The sequence below is a fragment of the Stylophora pistillata genome, chromosome 8 (assembly GCF_964205215.1).
Source record: "Stylophora pistillata chromosome 8, jaStyPist1.2, whole genome shotgun sequence".
Taxonomy (NCBI): domain Eukaryota; kingdom Metazoa; phylum Cnidaria; class Anthozoa; order Scleractinia; family Pocilloporidae; genus Stylophora; species Stylophora pistillata.
In genome coordinates, this window is record NC_142526.1 from 30100518 (window position 1) to 30121220 (window position 20703).

General features: G+C 39.7%; 1 protein-coding gene across 2 annotated transcripts in view; it reads right to left on the minus strand.

The window, feature by feature from the left end:
• Positions 1–20703, minus strand: part of LOC111322569 (dynein axonemal heavy chain 5) — a 67247-nt gene that overhangs the window by 28570 nt on the left and 17974 nt on the right. For both annotated transcript variants that reach the window (XM_088731069.1, XM_088731068.1), the window contains exons 27-60: positions 20419–20480; positions 20045–20196; positions 19451–19503; positions 19115–19269; positions 18330–18663; positions 17789–17893; positions 17297–17431; positions 16239–16334; positions 15770–15991; positions 14669–14802; positions 14144–14273; positions 13338–13456; positions 12962–13065; positions 11964–12159; positions 11645–11885; positions 10538–10737; positions 9857–10010; positions 9052–9215; positions 8635–8866; positions 8328–8465; positions 7428–7505; positions 6682–6828; positions 5974–6146; positions 5528–5618; positions 5325–5412; positions 4532–4719; positions 3921–4115; positions 3551–3628; positions 2899–3117; positions 2479–2619; positions 1618–1722; positions 1085–1272; positions 642–696; positions 109–222 (exon numbers count right to left, since the gene is read on the minus strand). In XM_088731069.1, the coding sequence (XP_088587195.1) occupies positions 109–222; positions 642–696; positions 1085–1272; positions 1618–1722; positions 2479–2619; positions 2899–3117; positions 3551–3628; positions 3921–4115; positions 4532–4719; positions 5325–5412; positions 5528–5618; positions 5974–6146; positions 6682–6828; positions 7428–7505; positions 8328–8465; positions 8635–8866; positions 9052–9215; positions 9857–10010; positions 10538–10737; positions 11645–11885; positions 11964–12159; positions 12962–13065; positions 13338–13456; positions 14144–14273; positions 14669–14802; positions 15770–15991; positions 16239–16334; positions 17297–17431; positions 17789–17893; positions 18330–18663; positions 19115–19269; positions 19451–19503; positions 20045–20196; positions 20419–20480 (4986 nt within the window). The remainder of the gene's footprint in view (positions 1–108; positions 223–641; positions 697–1084; positions 1273–1617; positions 1723–2478; positions 2620–2898; positions 3118–3550; positions 3629–3920; positions 4116–4531; positions 4720–5324; positions 5413–5527; positions 5619–5973; positions 6147–6681; positions 6829–7427; positions 7506–8327; positions 8466–8634; positions 8867–9051; positions 9216–9856; positions 10011–10537; positions 10738–11644; positions 11886–11963; positions 12160–12961; positions 13066–13337; positions 13457–14143; positions 14274–14668; positions 14803–15769; positions 15992–16238; positions 16335–17296; positions 17432–17788; positions 17894–18329; positions 18664–19114; positions 19270–19450; positions 19504–20044; positions 20197–20418; positions 20481–20703) is intronic.

Genomic DNA, 20703 nt, shown 5'->3' on the forward strand with positions numbered 1-20703 from the left:
CGCTTCACGTGCAAAGTATAGGGGACCCTCAATGTAGTCAACCGGGTAGACCTACAAGTAACACTGCAAATCAAGCGCGTTACACACTAGAGCTGAAGTGTCACCAACCTCCATCTTGGGTACACAATTTTGGATAACAAATGTTCTCAGTTCATCAAACACGCTCTCGAACAGAGAGAAGAGGATATCAGCCTCGAGTTGTGGACGTGTGTTTAACCATCCCTGACGATGAAAAATTTAATTAAATCAGTATGCACATTCTCTTTATTTTACTTAATACATTTCTTAGGTTATGACAAGGAGAGTTTGTTGAACAATCAAGAGCCTTTTTGGTTGTTGATCGTTTCCTGTATTCTCATGTCCTTAATGTTTGATTCAGGGGTGATATCGTAAGGAGAAATTAGATGATGGTCAGTCTTAGCAGTTAAAGGATTAATCGGACACTGTATGGAGAAACGATTTTTCTCTTAAAAGGAAAAGTAAAATTTTTTTAACAACAAATGATCTGATGCAAATCGGTTCGATCATTGTCTAAGTCAAATATGTTTTAATTTCCCCGAGTTTCGAATCACGAAAGACGTCTTATGATAAATTTTAAAGACTAAACGCAGTGTTAAAGGAGATAAAACTAAAAAGCTAACCTTTAAAATAGGTCTCCAATCCAGCGCAGATGAACTCATGTAAACCATACCATTTCTATACAAGAGAACGTAAGAATAATAGAATTGTTGATATTAGAACACACTTAGAGATAGAATTTTAAACTGGCTTTCGACAGTTATCAACTATTACATAGGTTTTGTATTGGAGTAATTTCAGAAAACTCCAGAAAACTCAACTAAACAGAAGCAAAACTAAAACCAATTCAGACTTTGCCTCTCGCATTTTCCCGCGCTTTTGGCAGTTTAGTCGTTTTCGCTTCGAGTTCTCATCGGCTCTCACATGTAATTTCCTTTCTTCGGATTGACCGTTGTGAATAACTTAACCTGGTTTTATGACACTCAATCAACGAGCGCTTTAATAACACAGTTCACAACAGCTATTCTTCACAGTAAATTTCCCGAAAAACGGATTGTTGTTTTACCTTGAAACTGTGGCCGGTGAGGCGTTGTCAATGTTATGGGGTTCGAACACAACCTTGCAGTTTGGTGCCATTGGAATTCGATCACCGTTAGCCAAGGTTAGTGTTTTGTTGTCATCCAACACACTGTTCAGATTTTCAATCCAGATAGCGTCCACAGGACCGTCCAAAACAATCCATATGTGTTCTCCCTTGTAAAAAATGTTCAGTGATATTTAAACATTAAAAGGAAACGTTTAGTTCTCCTCTAGATTGTATTTCCTCTTTTATCTGAATGTTTCGCGGGCACGCTGAGGGGGAACTTGTGATTACAGTTTATTAAGTTTTGAAAAACCAAGCTAAAAAATGTAATTTTTTGTCAGACGACAAGTAAGTACATTGAAGTCCGGGACAAAGAATCAAATAATGTATCAAACGTTCGAGCATGATTTCCTGTACTATTCGACAGCGCCTTACAGTTTAACGGAAAAGTCCAAGATTTAATCTCTCCAGATCATGCTAGACGAAGAAACTCCACTCTTTGTGTAAATAAATACCTTCTTTGCTCTCAGGGTTCGTCTCCAAAGCGTGGAAAAGATTCCGTCGGTCCAGTCATTGGTGGAAACGTCCAGTCGACCAAACATTTGAGGAGCAGTGATTGCCTAATATGAAGAAGAAATGTTTTAGCACAATTGACAGTGATGTCGCGACGATCTAATTGGCCAGTTTGCCGTTGTCGAGAAGAGTACAGACGACGCTGCTTGCGTCAACGTGCCACGCACTGAAAGAATCGTTTTATTTGACGTCGATATTGAGGTAAAAAAACAAATCGACAGTGGTTTAGAGTGATCTCGGTAGCGCCCCGTGAGTCCGCAACATTTTGACCACTGTGATGACGAATATCGTTCTCGATAAGGGTACAGACCACGCTACATCACTGACAATTTGTTAATTACACAAGACTATAAGCGCTTGATTTGACGTAAACGTCAAATTTCTCCGTTATCAACAAAAATCACCAAATATTTTTGCCAAGGAAAGCCTCTCGGTCCTCAAAGTGCTAAAAGAAATGCTAAATTTCTGCATTTCAAGCATACAGTTCTTTCTCTATTGCTGAAACTATATGTTGATTAAGTACAACCCAGGTCTTGCGACACACACGAACCCAGTAAATCGTCAGAAGAACTCCACCGTTAGCCTGGTAGATATAGGGTCCTATTTTTTAAATAGGATTTTAAAAATAGATTATTTTACCCATGGGAAAATTTTTTCTTTCTTACGCAAAATATTTTCATTGTTCCTGCCATCCAACATGGCTGCTGTGCAAAACCTCTATAGCACGCGCCAGTAACGAATGTCTAAAAGACAATTTTTGTTAACATGGTAAATCAGTAAGCAGAACGCAGTTGTCATGTTACCTTAGGATTCATACGGTACTCTTTGTGTGGTGCCCCACACTGTGTCATGGCTTTCATCAGAATGTTTATACACTTGGTCTTTCCAGCACCACTGGGACCCAGGGCCATCATACCATGACGAACGCGCTGAGTTTCATAGAGCTAGTGAGTAGAAACGACACGGTTAGCTCGACATAACACTATCAAGCACTACTAGAAAAAAAATCTCATATCTCCAAGGGCATTTTCAAGAAAGAATTGTCTCCACACTTGTACATTCTCCACTATCAATGAGCCAGGTAACCATTTGTGGATTTAAAAATTTAACATAAAGTTTTATTATGTTGTTTTCAATCTAAGTCATTCATTCTCCATATTTCCGCAACTACGACCAGCTGAAAAACTGTCGACTGAAATATTATTACAGAGTATATGTAAAACCTGAATCAGTTTGAGTGTCCACGGGGCGTGATTGACAAGTTTAACTTCCTCGACAGCGTCAGCAATGGCTTGTTCAATATCCGGGTACCCTGCTTTGTCTAGAGTGAGGCCTGGGAACAAGTCATCAATCAAACTCATGAAAAGTGGTTCATCTTCGTCAACCAGCTTGCTCAAATTCATGTCCCGTAACACTCGCATCACAATACGATCTTCGCTATCCTAATAATGGAGCAAAAAAATTGTTAGGTGATTTTGAAAGAAGAGAAACAACAAAATCACTGGATTTTAAACGCAGAATACGAGGTCATGATTGATCACAGTTTTAAGAGCCGCTATCAGGGATGGTTTGATACAAAGAGGTGTGTCTGCTAAACAAGAGTTTGGTACAAAGAGTTGTTAATCAAGGGTGACACTCGATGAGAATAACATAGTCAAGAAAAAAAGGTGAGTTATTCAAACTACTGAAATAGGAAAATTCGCGGCCTACGAGACTACACCACTCACGCAAGAAACGCGCGCTAAGAATCCACGCAGTCATCTGAGCTCTTGCTAAGCAGGGTAACCAACTTAAAGTGAATGTCGTTGCACGTATACCCTTGAAAATCGACTAATTGAAAGATGAGAAGAGAGGTAGAAGTAGCGAGCACATTACCTCAGGATTGGCTCTCTTCACTGCTCCAAGAGTCCTTAACACGGACAAAATGTTCCGAAGACCGAAATCGTAATGCACCTGGGGTTAAGAACAAAAAAATTAGGAAGTTAAAGTTTATGCTTGAAACATTTCTCGACGCGCATCTTGCTCGAAATACTAGTACAATTTTACGTTCACGCGAGTTAAAAGTCAAATAAAAGATTAACAACTACGAAAAAATTATTATTTAATTTGGTAAGATTGTTTAAGAACTGCAACCTCAGTAACGAAAGGTCGTGCACTTTTATTTATGTGTTGGAAGAAATCACCAACCCGTTTGTCAAACAATTTAAAAACTCCATTGAAACGGGATAAAAAACATCAGACAAACCTGTTTGGTGAGCTGTTCCTCGCACAGTTTGTACAACGTGAAGAATTTCTGGGACAAGTTGATGTTTTTGATAAAACCACTAGCAGCAAGCTTGACACGGATAATGATCTGTCTGTCAGGTACCATCATGGCCACTGTACGGAACATGATCTTCAAATTTTCAGGCAGCTCTTGGCGACCGGCATAGCCTGGGTTCTATTCAAAACAGTTAAAAAATCACTATTATCGCCAGAGAACCAAGTGTCCCGCGGTTTTGGTCACAAACGTTGCTAGCTGCCATACCACAATTTTATATTTCATTTGGAGAGATATATCCGAGGATAGGTGATGAAGAAACATTGTATTCCTAGCGAGCCCCAGATATCTAGCAAGGAAAACACTACACGATACTCCAACTTTGATTATCTTCGATGAAAGGTAAATTCCATCATGTTTCCCTTCACAACCTGATTCCCAATCAAAATATTGCTCTCATCTAAAGACAATCACTAGGGAACACCAAACAATATACGATAAGTGTCATTAATAACAAATTTTTATTTCATAATCATTTGAAGGAAACATCTTACATATTTTTGCTTAATATGGGTGTATCTTGTCCTCACACTTACCATTGTCAAAAAGATACCAAACTCTGGATCCATATCAACTTCATCGCCATCCGTGAAAATGAACATTTTTTTCCTCTCTTTCTTGCACGTGAGCACCACGTGAATTTGTTGAGCGGCCACGGACAGTACAGGCAGCTCAATGCGGTTGAACTCATCGAAACAGCCCCAGCTTCCGGACTGCGCCAAACCTGATGGAATGAAGAATAAATATATCTTATCGGACGTTTTGTTGTGTAATATCACTGAGTATTTTTATGAGTTGTGCGGTATTTTGACGAGCCCGTAGGGTGAGTCAAAATACAAACGATTTATTATCCAACACGCCAAATTGTTATTTCAATGCGGGCGAATTTCGCGGATATTTCTGGAGTACAAATATCGCGTGATATTTAATCCAAACCACGTCACCCCGCACCAAAAGGCCCCAACCCAGCTTGCAACTACACCGAGTTAGCCTGATTAAATATTGTCGATAAATAAATAACGGAATTGAAAATTTTAGCCTACATTTTTTCGAGGTGCATAAAACTTGACAGTGAGAATAAATTAAAAAAAGAAAAACCAAGAGATTAAGTATGATGTTTATGGCAAACTTATAGCGGTCTTCTTTCAGTTGATCTCACCCACAAGTTGAAATATTCTCATAAAATGTGCTAATAAGATACTGCAAATTTTTCTACAAGCATGATTTTAAAGATTAAATCAAAAGTGAATGAAGTCAGAATTCATTTTTCATCGTTTTCTGTTCCCCCTTAAAAGTCATTCTTAAACAGAGCCAGAGACAAGAAGGTACCTTTGTAGATTCGACCCAGACCACGGTAGTCCATCTGATCCGAGCAGTTGAAAACGACGACAAATTTACCCAAAGCTTTACCCATGTCCTACAACAAACACCAAGTACATTTGCTCAATGACACTGACTTTTCTAACAACTAACTCTTAAATGGATCATGTCATCAGCCACTGAGAATACCAATATCTTCTTTTTGATCTCACCTTAGTTGTCTCTGTCTTTCCAGTCCCCGCTGGCCCTGCGGGGGCACCACCCATTGACATCCCGAGGGCCTGGGCTAGAGTGATGTAACACCTAAGGTAGTGACAAAGAAATAATTCATTCGTGAATGACATACAACATTCTGCTAAACAACCAAGGTCATTGTTTGTTTACGTGTCACTAGAAAGGTTGTCCAGAAGAACTAGAAAGGTAGTCCAGAAGAGCAAGACTACATGACCCAAAGATAACCATGCCCACAGTTCGAACCTTCTCGCGATGCGTGCTCCATCCGCTGACCATAAACCTGCGTTTTAGTTTCTCGCGAATTTCTTTTTTCACATCTCGTGAGCGATCAACAACTTCTACGCGCGAAAAAGAAGTGACAGTGATGGAAAAGGTGCAAAGATTTCTTGAAAAAAAAAAAAAAAAACCTTAGATTGAATAATACCTGTCAGTCAAAGGCGTGATGACAAGTCTGTCGGTACACCCCAAGAATTCATTTTGATAGACAAAATCCACATCAGTAATGGACACCACGCACTCATCAGTCTCCTCGCGGAAGTAGAAGCGTGACTGTTTCAGCCATTCAAAATCTGTCGGTACCTTGATATTCTTGCGGCACTGGTGAAAAGTTGATGGAATGGATATAAATCATGTATGTGAAGGCTTTTCCGCAGCCGTTGCTAGGTTCTACTACGCAGCACGCTCTCTGACAAGGGAAAAACGGGTCGAGTGACAGAACGCGCTGCGTGGCAAGACCACACAACGAAAACCCGTCGAAGGACACCAATCATATATGGTTGACTTCACTTGTAAACTCGTAAGTAATTAACATGGCAAACCGTTTGACGACTTTTTTCGTGAGGGCTTTAAGGTTTTCTTTCAATTTTCCTTTTTTTTTTTTTTTTTTTTCAGATTTTAACAAATTCGAAGCATTGGGGAAATTTTACTTTCGTTAGTCTTCTTTAACACGTTGATAATAATTTACGACTTCTTTTAAACGAAACGTTTCCCATATTCCTCAGTTGCGTTTTTTGAAACAATTAAAATTAAATTCTGAATATTAAGATTAAAATCTAGATTTTGATTTAATCCTTAAAAATCAATATGTATATATATATATAAAAAAAAAACCAACAAATGAACTCTGGCTTACCAATTCATCAAAAATGTCTCGTTGATGAACATGAATGGTGACAAGGGTTTCGAACTTGACTCGTTCCACTTTGGTCAGTTCCTGCGTGGTTACCTCGATCAACTCGTTCAGCATGTTAAGGAAAAACTGGTTCCGTTCATCCATGATCTACGAAAAAACATAGCAGCTAACATGTGACACAAGTTCGCGGATTTACTCCTATTATTTTTGTTGTTGTTGTTGTTGTTGTTGTTGGCCTCCTTCGGTCTGTGATGACGATGGAAGAGGGCCGCCTGCGACTGAACAGGCCGATGCGCGAATGGCAATCTCTGACTCACAAGTCGCACTGGTGGACCGCCTCTGTGTTGGAACTGCAGCGTTCCTTTCCACTTCACTTTTGCGGCACTGATCATACTTTCTTCTCCTTTCTTATACAACTACACAAAAGGCGTAGTTAGGGGAACGCCCCGAGGTGCAAGTGACTCTCCCTAGGTGAGATTTATCTTTTAAAAAAATTAATAATCCGCTTGTGTAAGTGGTAATTGTCGCGTATAGGCACATTTCAATATGTTAAAAACCTTTACGTTGCGGGTTTTTTAAATAAAATGATGCGCTTAGACTTTGCTATCCTTAATGGCAACTCGTCTACAGAGAAAAAGACTTAAATGTCTTTTTAATTGTTGCACAGCTCTGATGACCGGGATGCCATGAAAACAACATCAGTGCTCAACTCGGTACATAACGCTCAAACAATTCATAATTCTTACCTTTTTATTGGATTTAGCATAAGTCAACGAGTCTTCAGCATCTCTTGTCCAAATCATCTGTATTCCAAGCAAACCGACCTGTCATAAAACACGAACAATCGTATAATTTATGCTTAATACATATTAAAAAGTTAAAATAACGTTTTAACTCTTCTCAATTTCTACCCTGCCTCACTCTCCACTTATCTTAACTGTGGTTATATAATTATTTGCTAGAAGGAGCACGTCATGTAAAAGCCCTGTAGTTTCTCTTGGTCGCCCTCTCGCCACCTTCAGAATTTTTTCACATTTGTAACTTGATAATTAACAGTAATGCAAAAATAAAAAAAACATACAGCGTATGGCTACGCTCATTGCTTAAAGATTTGCAGCGAAACCCTGTGCCACCGCTCGCTGCGGGGAAGTTAGGAAATACTTAACAGATTACCGAACTACGTTCAACAATATATGTGTCGATCCAACTGTTAGAAAAAACAAATTAAAACAGTCCAACCACAACAAATAGGCGACAAAACATGTATGTCTAAGTGCCACAAAAAATGTAATCAGAAACGAACAACTGATAGAAGATTAAGATCGCTGTAACACTACGACGGGGTTTTTCTCGTTTCGATTTTTCGTCGATTTTCCGTAACATACCAAGTTATGAAGTGGTTTTACTTCTTAAATAATAATAACAACTAAAACATGATATTAATAGTCCGATCATCTGGGAGAGGGAAGTCTTCATCGTAAGTCAGTTCTGATATCCCTGCAAGTATTGCAAGTATTATTATTATTATTATTATTATTATTATTATTAGTATTAGTATTATTATTATTATTATTATTATTATTATTATTATTAGTATTATTATTATTATTATTATTATTATTATTATTATTATTAATGTGACCTACCTGTGCTGGGTAACTATCCATGAAATCTTTGAGCTTAAAACTAGGATCCTTGATAGCGATCGAAGCAGTTCGGATAACGGAATGCAATGAAGTCCCTGATTCTTTCAACAGTGTGTTCAGCCACACCTCCACGTTACCCTACAATTAAACAGACACATAATTATTAATTTTACCCAGAGCTTTATCCCGTAAAAATGTAAAGACGTGTACAACAGAAGCCTTGCATATCCTTTTTTGTCTTACCAGGGCACACGTATCCTGCAGCGCGCAGCATAAGTAAAGGTGAAAAATAAGCAGTTAAACTGACCTGAGCCATAACCGGGTTCTCCAAAGTAACAGATTCCCCTTCGCGCGAATTGATGGCCAGAATCTTGTCATATTCCTTTTCGTGGAACGTGACAGTTTTCACGTTGTCGAACACTCCCAGCAGATGAGCCTGAATGGTATGAGAGTCGCTGGCCTGTCCCAAGATTTCCAACAGGGCGGGGTCGGACACGAAGAAAAAGCGTGGGAACACAAGTCGCTTCTTTTCAAGGTAGCTATGTATGATCAAAAGTAAAATGAACCCTTCAGCCTCTAAGAATGACCAGCATTTAATTCTAGCAGTTCATACAAAAGGCCATTTATTCTCCTCTCCGAATAGACGGAGAGAGTCCCTTCACTACCAAATTAAAACTAGTCCCAGATGTAGTTATTATCTAAAACTCTCCCTCTCTCTCCTTACCCACTCAGAGATTTCTGACAAATCTCAAGTTGTTCCAGAATGTGTGGAAGCAGTTGTCCAAGTGTGTCATCACCCATGCAGCACTGCACTACGTTGGAGTTCTCGTGCGCTCGACTCATAATCTTTACCCATGATTTGTCAATCTGACTGAAACGTTTTGCTTCCTGTGGGAGATAGCAAAGCAATCGAGATAGCTTTGAGCGACTGTCTCGTCACATAAATCATAACGTAGTGACAACATTAGGGAGTTGAGAAAAGACTTTCGATCCCAAGACCTCTACTGCTGAAGATATGGTCTTCGTTGAACTGAATTAAACCAATGTTATGCTCCTTTTTACATCACTTCAGGACGGTTATTGCTCACTTGTGTTCCTTCCTTAAACCACTACCCAAAGATTGATTTTGAACCGGAAGTGTTCGCAATTGCAAGCTGCACGGACAGAAGTGGTGACCTTCTAACCCAAGGCGTTCATTGAGGTCTGGCCTAACCCTTCAACTTTCTTGCAATATCAATACAATATCAAGCAGAAAAGAGAAAAATAGAGAAAATATTAATCTGGGGAGTATTAGTTGATCCAATACCAAATTCTCCGAAGTGACATCATAACAATTGCATAGCAGACAGTAAGGAGAATCAATAACGAGATCCTGGGAGTAATCAATCAATCAATCAATCAATACTTTATTTACCCACGTAGCGTCAAGGAGCTCATAGAGTAAAAGGGGAAACGTCATGTTTTTGACTCTCTGAGTGCAGTACAACCGCAATTGGATACTGGAACTCATAACAAATCGCAAAACAAACCTGAGGTAATTGTTTGGCGATGTCTCCACCAACAAACACTGCCTCCAAGTAAACCCACAAGTTCTGCACCACAAGCCAGTTCTCGATAATCTCCGTGGATCCCGTTAGTTTTGCCACCCACTTTTGGATTTCAGCTTTGAATGGAGCATTGTACCTGTAAAGAAATAGAAAACATTCCTGTTAAACCAACCGCGTACAGTGGGAAAAAAAAAACCACCAAAAAAGTATCGGTAGTGTTTCACTTTTTTACCTTTCTTTTGTTTTGTTTTAGGAATGGGATTGTATAATAATTATTAAAAAAACAAACAAACAAACGACCGTAGAAAAATTCAACCGATACTGTTCATTTCATAAGCGGGGAAAAAAGAATTTACAGTGCATTCATTAAATAAAGAACGATGGTAAGTCAATTGTCACTTTTAATTCCCAGTTATTTTTTTGTTTTTCTTTTTGTTTTGTTTTGCTTTGTTTTTACTTTGTTCTTGCCTTATTAAAGCGTTCAGTTAGTAAACACTGGCGCGTTACAAACGGAAAAGCGAATGCGAAACTTCATTTCGCTCGCTTTGCCGCAAAAGTGCGTGGCTGTTTACTAACTGATCGTTGGGAACATTTCTCTATCCTCCATGATTGTTATGGGTCTACTGGCCAACAAAGCCCTATAAGTGAAAACAAAGGGCTTGCCTGTTGCTTAAAAGAGAACCAAGGATCATCAAACTGTCCTCCATTAAGGATACAATGTCAGACGTATCGGCTCCTTTGAGGAGCAGCTCGCCACGATTCTTGAAGTTTGAGAACGCAAACACTTGCGTGCTCCATTCAGTCACGACACCCTTCAACTTAAAGTCAATGTCACGCTCTTTAACGGCCGCAATGCAAACATCCTGTAAGAAATAACAATAAAGACGGATGTTTTTTCTTCTTGAACAAAACGGGTTGGTTTCTTACGAAACTGTGATGCTGCATCGGTGGGAGTGACAAAGTAATTTTGGTTTTATCAACTGAGTTGATAAAGTAAATTGGCCACCGTAAAGAGTTTCAAAGCTGACATTTCGAGCATTAGTCCTTCGTCAGAGCGAAAGGTATTTTTTCTTCTTGTCACGAAGGTGAGACGATGGAAAAAAATTGACTCCCCACGAGGAATCGAACCTGAACCCTGCGGATTCGCGCTCTACCACTACGTCACACGCTCTACCACTACGTCACACGCTCTACCACTACGTCACACGCTCTACCACTACGTCACACGCTCTACCACTACGTCACGCGCTCTACCACTACGTCACAAGCTCTACCACTACGTCACAAGCTCTACCACTAGGCCACACAGATTCTACGGTGAGCCACGTCTTAACGAAGTTCATATGTGAAATACGTCTTGCATATTACCAGGATCATCAATATTGATTGCTCTATGTCAGTAATAGCTAAAAAATTGTAACAGTGTTATAAACAACAAAAGACCTTGAAAGATGCTCATAAGCGCAAAATCATAGACGATTACAAAGGACTGTGTTTGGATCAACGAGAACAAGATGTGTCCCAAATTTTTTGCACTTTATTTCAGTTTGCGTGGCAACACTTTACTCGAAAAGAAAGCCTGGAGAGTGCTCTGCTTCGTTGTAAAACCCGAAAGAAGCGTGTGGGTAATTTAAAGAAATAAAGGTGCATCTCTTCCTGCTTCTCCCTAAGTTAGAAACAGCAGTTTCTCGGTGAAAATAAATCACTCGCAAAATAATTTGCGCAATAATCAAAACAGTTCTCTGAAAGCTGGCCTATTGTCTTACATACCTCGATGTCTTCTTTGTTTGGTAACAGAGGTGCACTCATTAGTTGTCTCAACTGAAACGTTTCCGACTCCACGTCCAGTGTGACACCAGTAATGGTTGAAATTCTTTCCCAATGTCTCTGTTTCATAGCCTTGTGTGCCATCATCTCAAGAAGGGGACAACACTCGCTGAAATCATCAATGGTCTTCTTCAGATCCAGAAAGGCTTGCCACTCCTTCAGAGCTTTGGGAAGTTTACGAATCCTGTATTAAAAAGCCACAAATGATGAAAGTGTTGAGTCATGGCCAGTTCGATGGATAACCGCGAATTTAACCGCTTACCTGTTCTGATATTCCAGCAGTTCATTGTTGATCTTTTCAATGTCAATTTCTTGCCACAGGATATCATAGTAGCCGTTCACGTTCTCAATGACAGCGTTGTATAAGTTGTAAAGCTTCTGAAGAAGTCCCAGTTCTTTTCGGATTCTCTGCAAGTTCGGATATTCAGTGACAGTCAAACCAAAGAGCTCCTCGCCACCTTGTGCAATGAAAATGTATTAAAATCAAAATCAGCGATTAAGAAAACAAAACAAAACACCAACAATAACAGAAACATGATAAACGTCTACACATTTCTCAATTGCTCATTTAGAAAGCTCAGTCAAAGCACTCCTGGCTGTAACACTTGCCTAAAATTTCAATTAACAAGCTTCCATTTGGCGATTCCACAGAAACGTGGCGTATAGGAAACTTTAGACCATAAGCTGCACAGTACACACATTTTGATTGGTTCTTGGCGCAAAGTGTGTACTCGAGCCTAGTGCCCCACCAAGCCGGAGTTCATCCCGGTTTCCTTGGTATGAAGCGACTAGGAGTCTCACTACTCCTCCCCTGAATGGGATGCCAGTCCATCGCAAGGTTACCCTCCCCAGCATTTCTCGACCCCAAACCTCTCGACCGGGAGTCCAGTGCACTGACCATAAAGCCACTACGTCTTTTCTCTCCTCTCTCTCTCTCTCTCTATGTTCTCTTGGAGCACAGGTGCATAGATAATGTCACCATCGACAACATTTGCTACTTTGTCGTATGAAACGAATAGTACAACAAGTGACACACTCGGCCGCCCCTCAAGTGCTACTCTTTTGTTCTTACCACATTTGACGTCATTTGTGAATCTATTACAATTCAAGACGCGAGATAACTTGGAATCTATTATTCAAGTATAGCGCGGTTCAATCATATTCGACAAGACATCCATAGCAGCAAAAAAAAGAGAAGATCATCTTCATGTAATCCCTATGACCTCTCCTTTTAGTCTGTCCCTAAAATTCTCAACTTACCCGAGTATGTTTCATATTTTCTCCAAAGCTCATCAAACCGAGCTTGGAAAATTCCCAGGCGATCGCTGGCTTCCCTTGGTGGAATTCCAGAAACCATAGGGCCTCTATAATACAAATGAACAACGATTGCAAGGAAACACGTTTTTAAATAATTATGCCTTCTCTTCAAAAAAAACTTCCATGGAAAAAAAGTCTGGCAAAGCTTTTAATAGCCCGAGGCAAATTCTACTTCTTGACTGAGCAGCTACGCCAACGCAGCGTTCCACGAAGAACTATAAATTACAGGCTGTTGAACTAGGCAAGGTCTTCCACAACCCGTAATGGAATGACAAAATTTTGTGGTATGTCTGAGCTGTTTGCTGCCAGTCTCACTTACTTTTCGTTGTATTCCTGAACAAACGTTGTAACCATCACTTTGAACTTTTCCACACCATCCAAGAGATCCGACTTAAATGTGGGCTGGATCTGTAGCAGGTGACTCGCCACAGTACCAGCCTATTACATGAGACAAGGAGACGTTAGTTTTTCAGGAAACGCGTACAAAAAGTAGCACCCGTTTGGCTATACTCGTCTCAGGTTCCTTTTGGATCAAAGGTGAAGCATCCAAACAATACTAAACAGGGTTGGAGGTTCTCTCCTCTCTGGGAGGTGGAGTGCTCATGATTTAAAAACTTCCTTCTGTTTAGCTCTGTTTATCAGTGGCAGATAACGTTCCTTTTTTTGTTTTTTAGTCTGCTTGTTCTCCCAATCGGCCTTACTTGCAAAAAGTGACAAGAAATGAACCATGGTCTGTTGATATCGTTTTTGTAACACTTAATCTACTCAATAAGACTTTGTATTTTGAGGTACGTACTGAAATAGAAACAATAAGATATTTGATGTCCACATACGTATTGTCCTCAAGGCTGAGTGCATCGAAACATCTAAAGTCTTAAATAAATTTTGTACTATCTTGCTAACCATTAATTTATTTTCATTCAGTGTTGTTGTCTACTGGCTGCCTAGCGCCACTGGCCCCTATGGTTATTCCAGACAGCCAGTACCCTATTTATTTTCAATATTGTTATTTAACTTGACACAGGCAAGGGAGTACAAATAAAGATTGTTGTTGTTGTTTTACTACATGCCACAACGCATCCTTAACAGGGGGAGAGCAATATTTCCTAAAATGGTTACATTCACCTGTGCATGTAATTTACGCCACGCGTAAGTGAGACCATCAACTCTTTCAGCATCACTGCTCGAATAGACCAACCCGTAACGATTCATCATGGCAAATGATTCCTCGATTGGACCGATTGTCATGTCGATCCTACAGAAATAGAAAGCATAAATAATTTGAAAACCATAATGTACCAGAGACCAACGATGAATTGAAGAAGTTTCTTCGGGTGATAGAAGACTGGGTTCTCGCAAAAAACGTATGTTGAATCAGATATCCTCCTTCCGATTCTCTCAAGAAAAAAGACAGTGAGCTGCTGCTTTTTTTCTTTTTTTTTTTTTTACATCTAAGTTATTTCCCGAAAACGAAGCAATGATTCTCAGCTAAATTTAAGAAAAGCTACGTTACAAAATTCAAGTTTCTCCTGCGCCCTAGTAAAAATTTTGACCAACAACATACATTTACGACGATCTTCTCTATCCGATTACCGTTTAAATTGGCGAGAAATTACAGGCGCAAAAATAAAATTTACATGTGGCACAAACCTTATTTCCGATTCTCGGATCTCACTGAGAGCGGCCATACTGCTTCTTACATCATCAAGATCCTTAATCCCACGAGCTAGTCGCTTGTTGAGGTTGTCAATGAACAGGAAGATTTCTTCCATGTCTGCACTTGCCTGCCAGATACAAAAAACACGCTTGTATTAAAACACAATCATTGATAATAAAAAAGTTCTATAGCGCCAAATTTTTAGACAATGAGTCTGGGATTTAAACTCAAGTTTTCAGCGAAGTATTGGGGAAATGTATTCTCCCCAAAACTTTATTGCGCTCTTCACAAGTCACTTCTATTGTGCAACTATTGTTATCGGACGTAATTGAGCCCTTTCTTGGTTGAAAACCTATTAAAAAAAGACAACGTGTTGGTATTTTCTTTTTCCTATTACGCCATGTTCCATAAAAATTTAGCCTACGAGCACGTCCTCGTTATAATTAGTGCTTCGACACCAGCGTTTCGTCACCCGCGGGAAATTATGAGGCCTTGGGCAACGCGAGCCGGCGAGAGGTCTGCAAGAGGTCTGGCACTAAAAGTGCCAAGCCCCCGGAAAACCTCTCCCCTGCTTGTCATATCTTCTCGCGGGCTGAAGATGAGGGCCTGGGAGCAGGCTTCATAAATTCGTCCTACGATGTTTATTTATTTATTTATTTATTTATTTATTTATAAGCTTCGCAAAAAACAATTTGGCAGGAGAGATCTCACAGAGCTAACGTTCCATTAACGAGATTCCTACACAATCAAACAAAAAAACAAAAACAAAAAAAAACAATTACAAATTACAATCGAGTGGTAGGAATTATGTGATTAGAAATAGTTAATTAGCAACAGAGTTTGGCTAGTAATGCTGTTAGTGGTCTGCTCATATGACATTTTATGCAGACACTTTTGAAAGTTTGTGGAAATGCAGGATCATACACAGTTGAAGTTAGATCTAAGTAATATTTCTTCAAATTACTTGACTGCTATCACGACTTTCCCATCAAGACAACACCAGTTAGAGTACTTCCTTTGTTTGACTATTGAGCTTGTGATCACCTTTGATCTAAAATCTAAATGTCTCTCCTGAGAGTAAACGGAAATGTTACCTTCTCTGCCATTGCTTTCCCGAATGCCTGCTTCCACGCCTTGGTTTCTGTGACCAAAGCCTCTTTGATTCTGTCTGTAAGATATTCAACAGGACCAATGTGATAACTCCCAGGAAGTTCTTCAATTTGAGTCTCTAGGCGCTGGTAATATTTGATTTGGGCATCAAAGTCTGATAACAACGGTTTGGATTCCATGAACTCCTTCACTTTGGTGTTGGGATCCTGGCAACAACAAAAAGCATAAAAGACATCTGAAGCAACAATTCTGCTGGAATTGGTCAAGAAAGACAAAGGTTGATCCAAGACACTGATCAACGCTGCATGAATAAAACCCTTGTACTTGATTCAAACTTTTTCATTGAAGAACCACTTTGCGGAGTTTTGAATCCTGTTTCTGCGGTAACAATTAAACACCTTCATCTCTGTATATATTTTTTTACAACTTTAAGAAACTTTTTCTGAACGTTACCTGGTTCCAGAGCTCTTTGAATTGGTCCATCTCTTCCAAAATCTTCGTGGCATCCATTTTTAATGAGCTTACAACTGAACTCAGAGTAATGACCACCTATCAAAAACAACCATCATTTTCTTGTCAAAAAATGATCAATTCTACTTTGAGAGCAATTTCTATTTGAGGAGCTAAAGTAATCCGGCGTAAAAAGCACAAAAGGAATGGAAGCGCCATCACTCCAAAACCATTGGACTGAAGTGGCCAAATGTAAGGATGCATATACACACGTGGTGCTGGGAGAGAGAAACTATTACAGGTCAACAAGATTATGGTCGGTTACAAAAGAGGTCACTGGAAAAAAAGACCAAATATCATTGGCTACTGTTGAGAGTGCTAAAAATAAGTATTCAGAAAATTCTAGAATGCTTTGTCATGCTGACTTGCAAGCATAAACTTTCTATGGAACTATACAAGGACTTGGTCGTGAAGTAGTAGTGGTAGTTGCTGTTGTCGGGAGTGACCAACTGTTTGGAGATATGCCATGAGAGAGAACTGTTGTGGAAGATTGTTAACTTCAAGGAACTTTGGATAAAACTGTGAGTTGGGACAGCGGTGAGCTAAGAAATGGTTTGTAGAGGGCTTCGGATATTGACAATAGTTACTGTATTGTCAGTTGGAGTCGCTCTTAAGTTAGACTATTACACTTCATTTAATTAAGTAGTTGTGTTTATAGAATTAGAGTGTTTTTCTGTCGGTTGAATTATACAGTAACACTGCATACCCTAGTGGAGGCGCGGTGGCCTCATGGTTAGTGCGCTCGACTCCAGATCGAGTGGTCCTGGTTTGAGCCCTAGCCGGGGACATTGTGTTGTGTTTTTGGGCAAGACACTTTACTCTCACAGTGCTTCTCTTCACACAGGATAATTTAATGCTGGGGGGTAACCCTGCGATGGACTAGCATTCCATCCAGGGGTGAGTAGAATTACTCCTTGTCGCTTCATGCTACGGAAAGCGGAGTTAAGTGCCAGCCCGATGGGCCACAGTTGGCTCGTAAGCAGGCTTTACCTACTGCATACCTTTGTCACGTCTTTGTGTTCAGACACCAGCTTGTAAAGAGACTTTGGCGCCAAAGGCGGAAGAACTTTTCCTTCTTCGGCAACAATGATTGGAGGTTGATGGATGACTCCGTGCTGTTTCCATTCGTAGACATTCTTTAGAAGTAGACAAGTTAACAAAGCGTTGTACTTTGTAGAGTGATCGTAACTCATGAGATTACCAAAACAAAGATTAGTCCAATCAACATCTGAACAAACTTGTATTAACGTTTCGGTACACTTTTGCAAGTATAACCTGCGTATAAATAGAGTGAAATTACCCCCCACAAAATGTGGAAAAGGAGATGAAAATTACAGGTGTCACTTTCATTTACCACGAGTTTTAGATGCACGTACAGGATTGTGTTCAGCGAGGGATTAATGTACGCTTGCCTTCGACGCTTTTCTATGTTACCTCATAATACACTATCACGTGTTACCCCTGGGTTCAAACAATTTACTGTCTTAAGTTACCTGAGTTGTTTTCAGCATAATCTGTACTGTTTTGTTTAGGGCTTGCTGGATGTCATCTAAGCTGGGCTTCATTACAATTGATGGGATCTCCAGCACAATGTCAGCCTAGTAAAATATGCCAGCATTAAGGGAAAGAAGAACGTAAGAGAACGAGTAGAAAGTGGAAGAATAATGGGAAGATGAGACGAAGTAAGTTATTGAGAATGAGCAAGAGAGAAAATAAGAAAGAAAAATAAGAAAGAGGAAAACGAAGAAGCAAAGGCGAGGCAAAGGAGGGATTAAAGAAATGTTCCGCGGAGAAGGGAAGAAGAGAAAAAGAGAGACGGAGGGAGCAATATCAAAAGGAGAGGAGGTAAGCAAACAAAAAATGAAACAAGGAAAAAGCAAACGGAAGAACAAAAAGACAGACATTTAGATTGACAGAGGGGTCGTTGCAATGGAAAAAAGTCAAGGAGCCAGGACGAACCAAGAAGCCAGAATGACAGGTAAGGTGGAGCAAGAGAGAAAATTGGACGGGAAAGAGAAAAAGTGTTGGATTTACCTTAAACAATGCTGGTGACTTAGCATCTGTGTTCGATGAATCCTTGCTGTGTTTACTGGCTGCTTGCATTCGCCTCTTAATGGCATCCAACGACTGTCTTTTCGATTTAACCAAAGCTTCAATGCATCTTTGATTGAAAAAGATGAACAAGCTCCAATAGCAGCAAGGCATGCACTCCCAGCACCTGTTCCCTTTATTATTCTTTGCCTGTTTTGACTCTGGGTACAAACAGGGATAGTTTTCTTTATCAAGGCCTGTCAATTCATTCGGCCTCAAGTTGTCTTTAAGAGTTTGAAGCAGGATGTTTACTGATGACTCTACAAGATGGTTGTACCTATGGAACCGTAAAAAGGTAACAAAATTGAAATGTACCAATGGCTTGACCGTTACAATAACACTGTTAAAAACTGTCAGTAGCTCAATCCCATTTCCATCAGTTTGCATAGTTCACTTCGAACCTCAAACATATGTAATCTTATACCCGCCAGCGCTCCCAGCTGCGCTGTTTTGGTCGCCAAGACGATTATGAATTAAAACATTTACCACGAAAGTCGCCAATTAGGCGACCTTCATTCGGTGGTCATGTTGCGAGCTGTTAGGTGCTCATTACGTACTTTTTACTACAAGTTGGAGTGAGTTTACCATATGCATATAGCACTATAAATGCTTCGTCGTTTTCACTGTCACCAAATGGCAACAGTGAAAATAGTTGAGCTTGAAGCCCTGCCTAACTTCAAGTAACTTCAAGTAAGTTCGAATCTATCATTCACAAAAGCCAAGCTTACTTGGACAGAGATTCGGCAGACTCTTGGCATGTTTTCTCAGTAACAGCAACAAAATCTTCTACAGTAACAGCTTCATCTTCTGGCAGATCACACAGCCGTGTCAACTCAATATCTTGCAAAACTGCTTCTATTCGGCAATCAAGCATGTCTTTCACCTTCAATGAAAAACAAGCAAGGTCGGCAGTGCTGACTTTGACATACAATAGACATTTTTGTTTGGGGATAAAATGGAGCAAATTGGACCAAAAAAAGGAATACGTCATCACACAACGGTACTGACGCTACAACAGATCGATTTAAAAAAAAAAAGAGAAAACATTTTCAAACACCACTTACCCCTTTAGTAAGAATTTCAAGTCCCTTCACTGACTTTTGAATGCTGTTGATATCTGCAGATTTGATGACATTGTATAAAGCATTTAATTTATTTTAGCTCATTTTGACTTGGATGTTCTATTAAGAAGAAATTTGCGACCACGCTGTCCTACAAACATTCATGCAAATTTCTGTATCTAAACAGGAATACACTTTCCAGACTTTTCAAAATGAATCTTTTATTTATTTTCCAGACTCAAGGTTATGAATCGAATGAGCTGAACAGAATAGTACTTGCCAAGATTTACTCACAATTATAAAGTCTCCACTCGCACAAATTAAACGTTCTTGCCGAGATAGTAACATAAATCCAGTTACCTCACAAAGACCTCACCCAGAATTAAACCTTTGTTGCAACTTGACAAAAATTACAGACTTCTTCCAATTTTGTCAGGATTTTATCCTTTTTCCCCGACTTTTACCATCTCTCCAAAATCAAATTCCAAGTTTCTAAAATTTTTCAAACTTCACGACTCTTAACAGACCCTTTAAACCTACATGTACGTAACAAGAAGGTAAAAAATGATGAGAACATGACTCAGCTGTTACACTCACAAGAATGAACATTTAGAGAAGTCCAGTTCAACATGGTCAATCCTGGTTTGATCGTTTCGTCAACACGGTCGGTGAATGGCTTCATCAGAGGTAACACATTTTCTGGGATCCCTGTGACGACTGAGTCGTATTCCTTTAAAACCTCTTGAAGCCTGCATAAGAGATGTGTGAAATTATTGTTTGAGGCACCAAGATTCAAATTTTTATTCATTACTGACAGTAAAGTACCCTGCTCATCGATCCTACCTTTTGCTAAACTTTATCTAATTACAGCGGTTGGTAAGTAGTAAGTAATCATAGTTCCTAGCAAGAGGCTCCGTGTGGAAATTACCCAGAAAAATTGATAGGCAAAGGACTACATGTACGTTACAAACCTGTTGTTGCAAGTTTTGAATTGTTCCTCTTTCATACACATAACTTGCGCGGCCTCTGGTATCTGTTAAGTAGATTGTAAGATATATGACACTCATACAGTACCGCTCGCGTATACGTTAACTACGCAGACGCATTTCATATGCTCAGAATAAAGGGCAGTCAGTCAGACGCGCATATACGATTTTCATGCGCGCACGGACGAAAAAAGCGCGATATAGGTGTCGTTGTTATTCAGTGCCATAGGTCTACAGAATCATTACGGACTGTTGATAAAATCTTTAGTT